This window comes from Phyllostomus discolor, chromosome 4 (genome assembly GCF_004126475.2).
Source record: "Phyllostomus discolor isolate MPI-MPIP mPhyDis1 chromosome 4, mPhyDis1.pri.v3, whole genome shotgun sequence".
NCBI classification, from domain to species: Eukaryota; Metazoa; Chordata; class Mammalia; order Chiroptera; family Phyllostomidae; genus Phyllostomus; species Phyllostomus discolor.
The window spans coordinates 24,907,972-24,924,357 of NC_040906.2; the positions used below are offsets into that span (position 1 = coordinate 24,907,972).

The 16,386-nt window shown below is 38.9% G+C and overlaps 1 protein-coding gene across 1 annotated transcript in view; it reads right to left on the reverse strand.

Annotated features, from left to right (window-relative positions):
• PARD3B (par-3 family cell polarity regulator beta) overlaps positions 1-16,386 on the reverse strand; it is a 972,625-nt gene that overhangs the window by 326,053 nt on the left and 630,186 nt on the right. The window contains exon 16 of the mRNA XM_028510082.2: positions 12,431-12,475. Coding sequence (XP_028365883.1) covers positions 12,431-12,475 — 45 coding nt within the window. The remainder of the gene's footprint in view (positions 1-12,430; positions 12,476-16,386) is intronic.

A 16,386-nucleotide genomic window follows, 5' to 3' on the forward strand; every position in this document is an offset into this window, starting at 1 on the left:
ATGTTTTCATTTATAAAAATCCATACATTTTTCATTACCCAATAGGCACATAATTACAGTCTCAATGCAAAAATTCAAGTACTAGAGATAATGCAAAAGTCCTCCTTGAACCCCAAATTCAATCTTCTTCTCTCAGTAAAGGTAACCGCTGCTACCTTTTCCACATATTTGCATGTATTTATAAGCACGTGGTATTTTCACTGTTTGCACTCCTATTGCTGCACCTAGGCTGTGAGCATGTTGGGGGCAGAATCCCTGTTCTGTACAACTTTGCATTCACAGTACCCGGCATAGTGTCTGACAGATGGTAGGTGTTCAGTAAACATCAGTTTAATAAAAGTTATTGGTTCCTCCCCTTTTCTGCAGTAGCTAACAGAGTTCTCCTGCCTATGTGGGGAAACAGTGAGCCTTGGGATTATTATTAGTGTAAGGGAACCAAGACTGCTGATCAAAGGAGATTAAAAAAAAAAAAAACAGCTGGAGGGGATGTTGTGGGCTGACTGGCTCTGAAGCACAGGTGTGAATCTGGGCAAGAAAACGTGAGAGAAGTTAGGAAAGTATAAAAAGGAAGCCTAGAGATACCCGAAGTTAAAGAAGGCTACAAACCAGAAAAGCCCCCTGCCTGAGGGAGCGGGAGGGTTCCTAGGGGGGTAGGGCCTCAGGAGCTCGGCTGGGGCTCTGAGAACGGAAGACCAGCCTGCGGGTCAGGCGGCAGCGGGTGAGCAGCGCTGTGAGAAGGGCCTGTGGGGATGCGGCTGATGCAGTGGGGTGGAGGGGGTGGTGGCAAGAGGGAGGGCTGGAAGGGCTCTGTGAGAAGGGCCTGTGGGATGCGGCTGATGGAGTGGGGTGGAGGGGGTGGTGGCAAGAGGGAGGGCTGGAAGGGCTCTGTGAGAAGGGCCTGTGGGATGCGGCTGATGGAGTGGGGTGGAGGGGGTGGTGGCAAGAGGGAGGGCTGGGAGGGCTGGAAGGGCGGTCAGTACTCAGTGATGACAGGCGTGGTATGACTTAGACATACTGACATTTATCCCTGTGGCTGAAGCCTGAACATGGCAACAGATGAATGTTTTTTTAAGTAGAAAACACTGTTCTAGTGAATGTTATTCATTTATGAAACATGTTTTTATACTCACACATACACACACCATCTAATATAAAGTAATGCTGAAATTATCAAAGCCAATATAGTCTAAAATATTTCTGACCTTTAGTTGGCAGTATTATACCCTTATCAGGTATTAACAAACAAAATTTAGGTCTCGACACATATTGTAGTATTCAACGTAGATTGGGTATCTATTATGTAAGAGCTCATCTTTAGATTTTCCAGGTTGGATTTTAAACTTGTCCTTCTATGTGTTAGCTAATTTTCAGCTGAGAAAACTTCTGAACTAAAACCATGGTTGGAATGGCTAAATTGCCTTTCAGTTAACACTGGCAACTAGGTTTTCCATAGAAGTTCAACATCCAAGGTCTTGCAAGCAGATAGCTTACAACCTCTCTGGGTCATTGGAATCGAAGTGTCTCCATTTTTTACTCCACAACAAATTTACACATACAGTATCTTCCTTAGAGGAGTGATTTTTTAATTCTAGTGTCAACATAAACCTTCTAAAATAATTAGGTAGGAATTAAAAAGCTTTTTAGCTCCTCCCAAGTCTACTCTTCATAAGGGCTGCCATTATTTAAAGCTATTAGGTTAGCATCTAGTGATTTTATTGAGATATTCTCATTGCAAAAAGTTTACTGAAGATATTCTAAAGCTACATATAAAGGAAAGAGGACAGAACAGATGCTCACACTGTAAGTTAAAATGTATAGTTACTGTGTTTTTGAGAATGTGATTTGTCTTTACCCATGGTATGTCTAAGTTCATACACTAATATTCTGACTGCTGATGGCCTCCGCGAGTCATTTTGAAGTCACTCCCTACTGTTGTTCCTCCCCAGTTGCAGAGCTAGTTCATCGTTGGGTAGAGATGGCTCAGCATACAGTGAAGTTTGATGTCAAACATTCGCTTTGTATCATCAACAATCGTGTCACCGTTTAGTAGTGTTTTCCCTGCAGGTGTTCACTCTGGCATTTAGAAACACTATTAGAATTGTCAGTTGCAAACCACTGTTTTCCAAACATGAAGGACACATATTCCCCATGGATGGTGAGGTTTGAGAGTCAGCCACATTGGAAGAATTTGACATATATAGGAATGGTCTCTTCCCTTTATAAAATTATTTCTACTTCTCCAAATAATTCAAAAAATTTTAGAAACCATAAATTTTCTAATCAGTGCACACTTAAGCATAGTGAATTTTATCCTCAAAGATAAACTGTTTAGCTCTGAATAATGGGAGAGACAGGATAATACAAAAATTATTACTAAAAGTTTTGTAATGTAAATATCAATATACAAGGGCATGGGGAAAAATACGTACCAAAATACACCACATCAACAAATGTTCACTGGAACTCATAATAAAACAGTCTGTCCTATGCATTTATATTTAAGAAAAAATAAATAGAATGAACCTATAAAAGTAAAAATTATAATTAATAGTAACTAGAAATAAATATAGACTGTTACAAAGTCTTTAGTATAAACTTTGAACAAAATAAGGACTTTTTGTGTACAGGACCTGATTCAATTTTGGAGGGTCTTAATGCAAGAGTCTCGAAGGAAAATGGCAAGGGCTGTGCCAGATCACTCTGTCTTTCTGGCATACATGCTGGGCTTGGGGGAATTCTGAGGTTTCAATGACAGTTCAGGTGAAACCTGGCAAAGCCTGTAGAATTCACAAAGCAGGAGTTGGTTGAAATAGATCTGAGCTTAAGTCCCATCACTGACCAGCTGGGCCCTTGATAGGGAGACAGCTTCCGCTCTCTAGGCCTCGATCTTTCAAACAAGTACGTTGATTATAGTAGAGATATATAATGCTCCATTTAGGCCTAATGTTACCATCGGTATTTAGCTAATTATTAACAAAGAAAAGGGGAACAAAAGGAATTAGACATTGAGTTTAATAAACTGGGGAGTGTAAGCCTGTTTGCTTCTCTAGAAAGCTACAACTTCGCACCCCAGGAGACTACAGCATGGCACTGCCCAGGGGAGTAGCGTTCCTCCCGTCATCCCCTCTGGTACTGGACTGTTGTTGGTGGAGGGGAAGGGGCAAACTGGGAAGGCCTTGACCAAAGAGGCTCATCAGTCTAACTAGGGGGTGGGCCTATCAAAAGCCCAAGAAAGCTTGGGACATTGATTGGTTCTTTTGAAAAAGCACATGGTCTGTCCCAAGCCCAAGCTAATATTATCCCAGGGGAACAAAGAAGTACACTCTCTCTCGCTTATAACCCTCACTCACCCTATTTGTTCACACACTCTCTCTCCCAGTAGATTAGGACTATATGGCAGCTACTGGGGCCCACAGTAGACAGTATGGGCTCCATGAGGACTAAGCTTTAATATGAAGCAGAAACTCATGACACTGGATTTTGCTTTGGCCTTGCTGAGAACAAGGTTAGATTTTTTTCCATGGTGGGATGAACAGAGCTGGGAAGATGGAAACCCAGGTGCAGCTTTTATTTCTATCCAAATAAACCATGTCACACCACAATCTCCCATGCATGGGTCCTTGGAATGCTTTCATTGTGATCCCGTGGAAGAGCCTAATTTCCACTGACAACGTCTGGCAAGCCAGCCAGGAGGAGGGAGAAGACACGGACATGGATCCTGGTGAAGAGCAGCCTGGGCCATGCCCTTACGCCATTCTTCCCTCACTTCTTCCCCCTACAGACACACATCTCCTAAACTCTAGGGGACTCTGAGACTTGCAATCAGAGGAGTAGTGGGCAGCAGTAGCTAGTCCTAGGCTAACTTCCTGAATTTGGCCCCAAAGCCCCCTTTTCTCTGACTTCCCAGTGAGCTAAGGCAGCCAAGCCTAGGCATTCCTGTTGCTTCTTCTATACTAAGCCCTTCCTTATTTTGCTGTTCCCAACTTTAACAAACACACCCTCAGAATCACCTGGACTTGGGTTACAAAGTCTTTCTCACATGAAGTCAGGAACCCACACACTACCAGCTAGCCCTAGGCCAATGCACTCAGGGCCAGGTACCCTGTCTGCTAACACTAACAGTCTACAATTCCAACATAAATAGAGTATTGAAAATGTAACTGTAAGTGGTAACAAGATTTTAGTTGGGGGGAAAACCGTAGTTTATCTGTAACCCAACCTTTGTAACACTACTTTGAAAGTAGTGTGCATGTATGTGTGTAGGTATAAAAGTATTATTTTTTTTTACTTTCCCGTCCAATTTTGCTTCAATGATTTAAACACAACTCGACATGAGTTACCTATCATCTACAGTGTTTATTATGTTCTTGGCCAACTCCATTATGTGCAGATTTCAACATTACTGAGAAAATTGAGACCATTATTGTTCTTAATTTCTCACCTCCTCCATCTCAAATTTATCTATACACCCATGCACCCCCACCATTTCCCCTACAATTTGACCCACCTTCTTTAAGGCCAACTGCTATAAAACTACACTCTTAATCCTATCCTCTAACAATTCTTTCTTATTTCTTCATTCTCTCGTAAGTGCCTCTTTCCTCTCTCATTCTTAAAACATGGTTCCGTGTTTCTCATTAATAGCATAAAGTAGAACAATAAAACAATTTCTCAGATACATCTCTCTGGAAAGGCTATCTAGGTGGTTTTTTGCCCCTACTCTTCCTTACACCACTTCTTTAGCTCCTGTTCTCCTGTCAACTGAAATGAACTCTAGGTGAAATGATCACTAATGGCCATCTTTCAATTTCCAAACCTAGTGAAAATTAGGCATCTTCTCAAACCTTCTGTAACTCTGAGACCATTTCCTCCAGAAACTCTTCATCTTCTCATCCGTTAGAGACAGGAGCCCTTTACAAGAAGTAATCCATTCAGGTTACCATTGAGTCTACATGGCCCAAACCTTCTCCATTCACTGAAGAGTAAGTATTAATTCTCTGGCAACTGTACAGCAATATCAGCAAAACAGGCCAGTCACTCCTGCCATCCTCAGTCTTTCCCGAGATGTGAGGCCCCTGGCCATTCCTTCCTTCCTGTGGTGTCAACTTCCTGTCCGTGTTCCTGTGTGACTCACAATTCCACTTTCCCTCCATCCCAGACTTCCACCTTGACTTCTTGAGTACCCCCATCCTTCCATGGTTGCCAAAATACTGTTCAGTTTCAAGCTGTTCTCTGAAAATTCCCTGACTTAATTGAAATCTAACTATCCACTGAGACATCTGCTTCTCCTGCAGTCCTCCCATTTGAAGCTGTTCCTTCTCACCTACACCATGCACACCTGGGTTTGGAGCGTCTCAATTTCCTCCTTATTTGTTCTTTCCACTTTCAAGTGCATTGCTTCTCCGCCCTCATGTAGAATCCCTCCTCCTTCCCAGCTCATGCCATTCTGCCACACTGCCCTCTGCTCCTTCTGTTCCTTCCCCTCTTCTACCTGTGCCTGCGTGGCACTAACTACAGAAAGGCTCTGACACGCAGCTCATGCATTTCCTCTTAATCTACCCTATTCTCATCTTATCACCCTTGTTTTCAAAGGTACTTCACTCAGGAAACATTTGGTTCAAGGAAAATGAGAGACACATGCAGAAAACCTGGACCTAAACTGTAGGCTGGAGCCGAGCTCAAGCAAACACTTCTGAGATCAGCCAACCCCAGGACACATGAAGAGACATGATCGAGAAATAAATGTGTACTGTTCTACTGTGCGGCATGGTTGCAACAGTGGCTGACCAATACAAAGAGATTTGAATTGGATCCTCTTCCTCACTCACCTACTAAGTTTAATTAAAAAAAATGACTCAAGGCTTTATTTCCTAAAGATTGAATATTTCTTATTTTTCTTTCCATTCCCATTGCTATCCATTAAATGTATGCCTACATGATCTTTTATCTGGAATATTGCCATGGTCTTAGCTTTTTTTCTCGCTTTTTGTTTGTTTGTTTTCTGTTCAATTGGGAGGCGTAAGATTCCCTAAGATTAAATATCTCCCTACTTGCTCCTTGTTAGTCTGCCTTCCTGACACAATGAATTGCTTAAAGTTTCTTGAACACACCACGATGTTCTGTGCTTTTATAACTTTCTGCATGCCTGAAATGTGTTAGCTCATTGACCTTTTCTATTTCTCAAACTTTTATTTACCTTTCAGGTCGTTCCATGGAAGCACTTCCTTTCCGAAACATGACAGCTGACCCCCAGACCCAATAAGAAGCAAGCAATACATCCTCTGTGAGACTTCTGCCCTGCATTCTTTAATACAAATGTACCAAACACTTAACTAGGTATTTATGTCTTTCTCCTCTACTGCTCTTATAAACATTTTTTTCTAAAGCAGATGTCATATTTTATGTCATTTTGTATCTCCAGCACTTAATGCAGTACCTGTCACAGAATGGACATTTAATAAATGTGAGTGGAACAGAAATAATTGATGTTGAAATTTGATTTGTAAGAAATTGTAGATTCTATCATAAAATTCAGAGATGCACACACCTTTGCCATATTTAAATAGTGAAGAATCTTACCTCATTTCTAAAAAGACTGACATTTTTCTAATTCAACTCGATTCAATGAATTTTAGAGACTAGAGTACAGTAATGTTTGCAACACAGAAAATGCCAGGGTTGCTTCATAATCAAGTTTGCATGGGAGAATTCTAGACATATTGCTAATTTTTTAATAAAAACTTGCTGAACCCCATGGAAATGTAAAGCAAAGCTGGAACATATGAGAAATGTGTACATTTCTTGTGTGTTCCAATTACAAAATCTTTCAAAGTACTCAGTTGAGATATTTGTCCAAATAGATAACCATGCAGTATTGCCTTAACCAATTGCTAAGGAAAGAAACAGAGTTCAATTCCACTGACTTGAACTAACCCCTAACTCACTAACTCCAAGGTTTTACTTCCTCATCAGCAATAATAAAACATTGCAAAAAACAGCAATCCAATCAGAAGACTCAAAAATGAAAAATTACCATGGTGGTGCTCCAAAATATAAATGCATATTTAGATATTCTCTAAAAATATGGAATACTATGACTCAACAAAATTTATGAAATGTCACTTAATAACTCATTGCTGTCTCATTAAAGTGACTACCCAATCACCTTACATTTTTAAGAGCTCTATCCTTTTGCAATGATCCAGAGATTCCTTTGGCCACATTGGAACACTCTAGATTTGAAGTTTACACACAATGCATTTAGTACAGAATGTAGGGTCTGCCAAGTCAGCAACTTGCATATTACACTCTCACCCTCTGCTATAAAGATGTACATCACATGCTCTTTTGCTATAATTTATACATAACACATGCACATCGCATACACATTTTGTCATACATCTCTTACTGTGCCTCACACATTCATACACATATACATGTGTACACACGCATGCAGGGAAACAAAGGTAAGGATGATCAGATGTCCCGTTCTGGCTCACTGAATTAAAATAGTTTGCTAGAGAAATTATACCTACTGTGTTCCTTGTTCGGCTGGCTGAGGTTACAAGAGGTGAATAAGGATTTATGGACTATCTTGGTGTGTGTACCGTGCCCCCCAACTAGAACTTTGTCTTGCTCTTATATTCTTTTCAGTTACCGGGACTGTGAGGTATTAGGCACATGGTGGTGGAAAATGAAATGTCCAAAAGCATGTCTAACTGGGTTCATATCCTAAACCCACTGGTTAGCAGCTGAGAGACCAAGTTCTTAAATGCCCTGAGCTTCAGCTTCTTCATCAGTAAAATGTGTTAGGATATCAACAGACTTAGTGGCTGCAAGTTACCTCATACAGAGATATCCCCCTGGATTGTTAATGAGAATTTGCTCATTAATTGATAAACTTGTCTCAGAAAAGGTCTAGAGTTACTGCCAACCATTACTTTTACAGACTTGCCTGCTTTACAGCTCTACAGACAGGTGTTTGAGAATATAAGAAATTAAAATAGAAATAGGAAAGCTTTTTAGTCCATTTTGCTAATTAATGTGTCAGAGCTCATAAAGAAGAAGTCATCAGCTTTCTTTAGTACTGCATCATCTGGAAGAGCTGGGTCAGCAAAGATCTTCGCAGACAGTCAATACATATTAAAACAGCTCCCAGCAGTAAATCAAAACAACAAAAAATGAAGACACAGTAAAAAAAGTGAAATTTATAAGTCCTTTCTGTCTGAATGCTGAGGAGTATGAAACCACTGGTTTAGGTGTCAATTCAGTAAGCATTACAGAAAGAAAGAAAGAAACGATAACTTCTCGGACATACTATATGAGTCTGTATAGTCAAAATTAAACCATTTTCTTAAATCTATGCCAAATTTGATGCCATTTTCTCTGGATTCTAATGTTCCCTTATAATATGTAATATAAATCAATATTTATATTATATAAATAATTATATTTTGTTGTTTAAAAATATATTTTGTTGTTTAAAAATATATTCTATTGTTTAAAAATATCATTTAAAATATGTATTTTAAAATATATCATTTAAAATATATATTGGTTTTATTGTTTAAAATATGTATAAATATACTAAAATGTATATTGTGTAAAATGTATATATATTTAACTATATGTAGGATTTGAATATACATGTGTGATATATATCCTACATGTTTTATATATAGGATATACATATCCTACATATATATCTTACATACATATCCTACATATATATCCTACATACATATATACACACACATAGAAATACTCATTGCTAGGGTTTGAATTTTGTTAGAATTCAATTAGTGAGATAGGGAAAGAGGTAGTAGACACCTTAATGGTTTTTTAAGGCTCTCTGAAACTTGTGATTTTTCTTTAAAAAACCAAATGAAAGGCAAAAATTTGCTTCTAACTTCTCTGGGTTGGTCTGCCCATTCTGTAGACACCTCTTGTAAATGGAAAAGGACCCTGGAGTTACAGGAAGGAGAGCATCCTGCCATCTTTTTTGCCAAGGTACGAACGTGAGGTGCTGCCAGGGGAAGGAAGCACCTGAGAGCGGGCACTAGAGGAGTCTTCAGAATATTTGGATTGATTCAAGAAGGGGCGAGGGAACACTACCTTTGAGGCCAAAAATGTTGGAAAGATGATGTTACCTGAGCCTTTGATTTGATCTGAATTCTGAGGAATCAGCCATTTAAAGATGAAGCCAAGGAAAGGATGCCAAAAACATTGTCACAAATTTGGGAGGGATCCAAGCCAGACCAACAGATGGAAATTGGCACAGAATGGCCCTCTACACACTAAGTAGCTGACGCAGAAGAAATTTTAACTCAGATGAATTTATTAAAATCTTGCATATCATCCCGAGTAAGGGGATGGATGATAGATTTAGGTCATCATATACTATTTAGTTTAACTTCCTGATGGTCTTGGATTGTGTGAAAACTGTTCACATTTCTACAATTAAAGACAGACAGAGGGAGATATTCTTTCTTCTTAGTGAAAGAGAAATCACTTTTGTTTCTAAACCTAAATATTCTGGAGAAAGGATCTGGGGAAGGGAAAGGTGAAACAAAGTTGAATGACTCCTTTTGATGTTGGTGAGAGAAGTATGATCACAGAACAGTATACATTACAATTCAAACTCGTAACTAGTGGAGTGGCCACACACTGTAGCAGACTGAGAGTACAGTTATATATTAGGTTAGTTTTTTCAACGTTTCTTTTTTCCACTAAAAGAGGTTGCCAGCATTGGAGAACCCTTAATCCTCTTTCACTACCACCACCAAAGCCTAACGAGAACTTGCAGAACACAGCCCTGGCTGGTGTGGCTCAGTGGACTGAGTGCTGATCTGTGAACCAAAGGGTCACCAGTTCCATCCTCAGTCAGGGCACATGCTTGGGCTGTGGGCCAGGTCCCCCGTGGGTGCTGGGCAAAAAGCAACCACACATTAATGTTTTCTCTCCCTCTCTTTCTCTCACCTTTCCCCTCTGTCTAAAAAATAAAATAAATAAAATCTAAAAAAAACCTTAAAAAAATGCAGAACACAGGAGGGGGTTGCCCATTAAATGAGACATGAGTTCTTGAGCATCATTATAATTCAAGGCTAATTTTCCAAAGAAATAAATATAGAGCATGGGGGGAGGGTATATTCTCGAGCACATAAACTTACAATGTTAGTAGCATATTTTTCTTCAATGCTGCTCTGTATTTTCTCAAAACTGCTAGTAAGGTTTTACAGAATGCTTTCAATTTAACTCTAGAGTGTATAATTTTAGGGAATTATTTAGTGCTCTTCACTGTGTTTTATCACGTGCCACTTTTGCTCCAAAGTTATCAAGTTTTTGGTTCTTTTTCAGCATTTGCTCCGGTTCCACAGATGGCCAATTAAAAACTCAGATGATGCCGTGATAGGATATAAAAGTACTTAAAAATATAAGGATAGTGAATATTGTATGACAGTTCCATTATAACCCCAAATCTTCTTTAAAACATCTGATGGATGTAAATAGTATGGCTCATGTAAGCAACACAGAGACTGGAGCTACGATTTCTATCAATCAGTTAAAGCCGCCACGTGGAGCTTACGATGAACCTACCTGACAGCTTTCAAAAGATGCCATTTTGACATTTTTATTTAGAAGACTATTATAAGTTTTGTACTTAGAATAATTCCTTATTAATATTTTCATATCACACTATATAAAAACATATCATTCAAATTTACCTAAAATAATACAGCAAGATCCTAAGGTAACAATGCTCTCATTTAAAAAGACTGACAATAACTTTTAGCTACCAGCTAATAGTAATTTGTTTGGAAATTAAGAATATTAGCCCTGGCTGGCGTAGCTCAGTGGATTGCGCTTGGGCTGCAAGCTGGGGTTTCGCGAGTTTGATTCCCAGTCAGGGCACATGCCTGGATTGCAGGCCATGGCCCTCAGCAACCGCACATTGATGTAATAATAAAAAAAAGAATATTAGAATAAAATTTGAGTTCTTGGATAAAGCCAGAAAGTTTATCATTGACTCCTTTTCAAACACCAAGTTGATAGACATTCTTAAAGACTGCTTTTACTTTTTACCTCGAAGCCTATCCCAATATGTAAAAAGGCTTTCATCTTCAGGGGTGAAAGTGGAAGAGAACTAACTACAAGCAGTACCATGCATTTAAGATGAAAATAATAGAGGCCATCCTTTGGGGTTCCTTGATCATGAGAACTTCCTTCTCAGGCTCCTAAAAATATTTTCAGTAGCAGAGAATTTAATGGATGAGGATGATGGGAACAATCCTCATCCATTGTGGCAATTAATCCTTTGTCCAGAATATGGCAATTTATCCCTCCGACAGAAATCTTTTCTTTTGTAGTGATCCAACCTCTCAGGCTCTTTATTAGGATGAGCAAAATAAAAATAAAAATAAAAAAGGAAAAAGAAATCTAAGTGTTGTGAACCAGCTCTTCCCTGCTGTTATCACTAGAGAATGAGGAGAAAGAATAAAAGAGAAAAATCATAATTTTACCCTGGAACATGATGGAGGTAATGAGGCATCAAGGCCACTTACTGCTGAAAACAAAATTGGCACATAAGCCCAGGAGATGGTGGTGGCAAAGACTTCTTTGTTTTAGAAACAGAGGGATGTCAACAAATTATAACCTTTCTGTTGTTCAGAGTGGCGATTCTAAGAGTAAAATAGATATTTCTCCCCCAAATATTGTACCTGTTGAGAACAGCGATTGCTGCAGTGTCTACTAGCCTAGTGGCTTTCAGTGTTTTCAACTAATGTGAATGAATGATGGGGAAAGGGTAAAGCACTAGAAAGCAGGCCATTGGCGACGAAGAAGAAGCTTGGATTTGAGACCTCAACATTTCTCACACATGATAAGGAGCCAGGAGACACTTGGAGATCCTTGTGGACTGTCTAGAGAACCTCCAGGAAGCTCATTCTTGAGGCTAAAGAAACAATACAGTTGCCTTGGGTCCAGTCCCTTTTGATGTCACTTAGAAAGACGATTCTTTTTTGAAGAGAAAAGATGAGCAAATGTTCTTATTCTGGAACTTTTTGTCCAATCACTTTAATATGAAAGTCATCATGGGAAAAAATTCCAAACTTTCCTGGGGTTTCTTTATAATGTTTTTTTTTTTGTTGTTCTAAGGGTTCTGCTGGCATACAGGTTTAAGATTTTTGGTTTCAGAATCATTTTTTTGGACACGTTTGTTCTTTCCTCTCAAACATTTTGAGTCAGCATACATTATGCCACTGCATGCAGAGCCAAGCAATAATTCATCTTCGTGGAAGTCAGGGACAACTCATGTATTAATTAGCAAGCCTTTCAGTGACTAGTGGATGGAAATACATTCCAACTGCTCCTCAGACAGAGCCAGTGATTTCCAGGAAGAAGAATATAAAGTCAGTTACAAGGGATTTCTTACCCAATTTGTGTCCAGCCAATGAATGGACTTTGCTCTCATCTGGCACTGAGGAGAAATAAGAGAGACAAGGATCAGTCTGCTTGCAAATCAGCCATTTTTTTGAACGAAATTAATATAGATTTATCATAAGTTAAATCTTTTACTGGCAAAGATTTGAGAAAAAACTTTCCCAGTTTACCTGAGGTACCTCATTTCTAGTGGTAGATATTTTATTTGTTTTTCTCCATTGTTTTTTTAGTGTTCATTCTAGTATAGTTGCTCCATATTTTTCCCCGTTTGCTCCCTCCACCCAGCCCAGCCCTGCCTCCCACAGTCAACCCCTCTCCATTGTCCATGTCCGTGGGTCACGCATACATGTGCTTTGACTAGTCCCTTCCCCTTCCTTCCACCCCTCCCTCTGTCTCCTCCCCTCCCCTCCTGCAGCTAGCATTGGTGGATATATTAAATAGCTATTAAGATACACACACACATGATTTCTATAGTATAACTTAATTTTCTTTTAATTTTCAGTACTCCCAGTTTTTTAAAACTGGATTATTGTTTTCATGTTTGCAAAAAGGAGAAACTAAATGCATGGGCCTGGAGATGTATGATATATAGCAAAACTGTTGAACATAATAGCAGTATATACATTCAGTACTGAACTCCTGTATCTGATAAAGCTGGAGTAAAAGTGAACAGACTTATCATCCCCCTGAAGAAATTTAAGATAGACAAAACCTGAAACAAGAGGTTAGACATCAGGCAACAGAGAAGAGCACTCCTGAGAGATGGAGAACCAGTGAGGTGAGTCCGCCACTGCTCTAGTTTACTGTGTGGCACGTTTCCAGGCTGTGCTGCAGGGAGGGGAACACAGGCGGAGCCCAGCGTTCTCCCCGCTTGAGGGCGTGCAGCTGGGTGTCCAGGGAAGCCAAGGCAGATGGAGTCTGCAGGGCAGAGAGCTGGAGAGGAGAGGGCTATACACAATTCTTTCTGAGACTTGTAGAAGAGGTATTGTGTTGAATACTGATGATCACGACCTGGCATGGCAGAGAACCACCTCAAAGTAAAAAGGGGACAGTGTCCAAAGTTCACACGGGGCTGGAATAGGCACTATTTCCAACAGCCAGAGTGAAAATCTTTCTAATTCACAAACACCAGTTAGAACAGAAGGAGGTACCTTGCTACAGAAGTGGAAGAAAATAACTCTAGATGAACCGGCTCTAAGGAAATAGACAAATTTTTGAAAGACACAAATTACCAAAGCTTAAACAGGGAGAAACAGATCATCTGAATAGCCATATAGGTTGTTTCTTTAATGAATTTTTAGTTAAAACTTTTTTCACAAAGAAAATTCTAGACTGATGGCTTCACTGGTGAAGTCTAGCTACCAGACTTTTAAGAAGAAATAATATCAATTTTTTGGAGAAATCCAGAGGAAGGAATACATCCCAACCCATTCTATGAGGCTGGTGTTACCCAGACATCGGGCAGAAATATTACAGGAAAGCTGTTAACTAATATTTCTCATGAATACAGACACAAGGTTCTTAATCCTGAAGCATCTCTGCATGGACTGTCCTGTTAACATTCAACAACAGCTTGTCATTGCTCACCAGGTGCCACTGTTCACATTGGTCTATAAAACTCTGGTGCTCGTGGGTTGAAGCAAGGTGAGGGGAACTTTACTAACAAGGAGGACCTCTCGCATTTACCCACAACCAGGCAGGTCTCAGAGTAGTACGCCCCTCCTTCCTTGGCCAACTAGTCACGTTTCATTCACCCAGTCACTAAACATCGATCTTTCCACTCCTTCCCGACCCTCCTTTCCTTAGTGATGTCTTTATTTTCTAGATAAAAGCCCTGCATGTCTGTAATTTTTCTGGTATTAACTGCTTAAAAATACTGTTAGAGCTCTCTTTGTACTTCCAGCTGGAGATGTCAGTTTGTGCTTATTAGGCTCCAATTTGGAGGCCAATTCTGTCTTTCCCAAGTCTAAAAAATGTTACAGCGGAATCTACTGTATAAATAAAAAAATACTGGAAAATAATCGTAATGATTAAAAAATACTAGTTGATAATATTTATTGAGTACTTGTAATCACAGGCTCTCTTCTATGCAATTTACATCTAATTCATTTAATCCTCACCATGGTCTGTGAAGATAGGTGTTATTATTATCCTTTCTTTTTTTTTAATTTTGTTTTTAATTATCCTTTCTTTACAGACAAAGAAAGTGAGGCGTATCTCTGAGGTGGAGGGGAAACACAGTCTTTTTAACCACTCTAGTTGTGATGAGTCACAGAAGAGATGTTGTATTTTTTGAATCACCAGGAACATAAATTAAACACTTGACAGGTATCCATGTGTTAGAAAGTTCTTATTCTTTTTATCTGAATATATGTTTTTAACAGAAATCTTTCTGTGGTGACAAGTATTAACAAGTGTTAGCTATAATTTTGTTAAACATGTTTGGAAATCTATAATTTTAGTAGGTCCAAGCTAAAATATCCATTGCCACTTCACAGATGAAAAGTCACTGGTCTGAGTTAAGATCTTGACATGGAAATTTACTAGTTGTAGGCAATTTAATTTAACTTTCTGTGCTTCAATTTCATCATGTATAAAATGAGGATAATGTGGCTTACTCCACAGGTGTGAAGTAAAAATTACATGTGAAGATTTATGCAAAGTATTTAGAAGATCATATAGTAAGTGCTTGAGAAATATTAGCTGTCAACATCATTATTAATGAGAAACTAAATAGAAAAGCAGAATAACATGACAGCTAATAATGAGATAGGTGTGGGTTGAATCCCAGCTTTACCAGGCAAGTTACAAAGTTCTATCTAACCTCAGTTTCCCCATGTGAAATAAGAAATAAAAGCACTATGCAGGGAATTGTGGGAATAAAATAAAAAAAAAAAGATGTACAAAAGCACTTAGCACAGTGCCAGCTACATACTTCTCAATAAACACAAACTTTTGAGAAATGGAAACTGTGAGAGTGGTAAAGGTTATGAGTTTGGTCGTGGTGGTGGTCTCTGCCATGACGGGATTTGAAAGGAATGTAGGGATAAGATGATTGAGAGTGCAGTGTGCTTCCGGCGGGGCACCAGGTGCTTTGAGTTGTTATCTCACGGATAATCCAACACCTGCCACAGGTTTTGCCTCCCAGTTTGCCCGGTTCCTAGCTCATCTTATAGAGGAAGAAAGCAAAGAAAATGTAATACTCAGACTATATGGTGTTATTATTTACAGTCATTCTGAAAAAGAGATTCATAGAAGGGTAGAATTTTGTTGGTTTGTTTTTGCCTGTATTTTTTTAAACAGACATTTTATCCCACTAAATCCAAGCCAATTTACATACTGTAAATTTCCCAGTCATATTAGGTTAAACATGGTACTTTCTTAATTTTTTGGCTGCATACTGAGTATTATTCTTAGTAGGCATACTTATCATTATTTTAATTGACAATTTGAAATTCTTTACAACACTAACGTATGCTATTTTTAAAACCGATGTAGAAACTCCAAGTGAGTGATAGGCATAAAAATTAAGGGTCTCTCACCAAAATATTCACCGACACAGATATCTATCTTTAGGACAGAAGATAAATGAATAAACATAATAGAAAGAGAGAGAACTGTAATGACTTAATTAATAGAATTCATTTTATTTAAAAGGTTAAATTGGGAACAATCATCTTTTATGCACATACTTAGTGCTGGGAAACGATTTAAATAACAGTACCAAATGAGAAAATGAGGTAAAATTATACACACCATCACCACTTTTTTAAAATGACAAGTGTTATAATTAATACTCAACTTCCTTTATAACTCAGATTACCGTAGAGCGACTATAAAGTTATCTCTTGGGGCTGGAACTTAAGTCTAGTCATTTCGTTGCATAACACTGAGATGGCACCGTGAGTGGAGCAGCAGCCGTGTGAGCGTGAGGGCAAGTCATTGTGA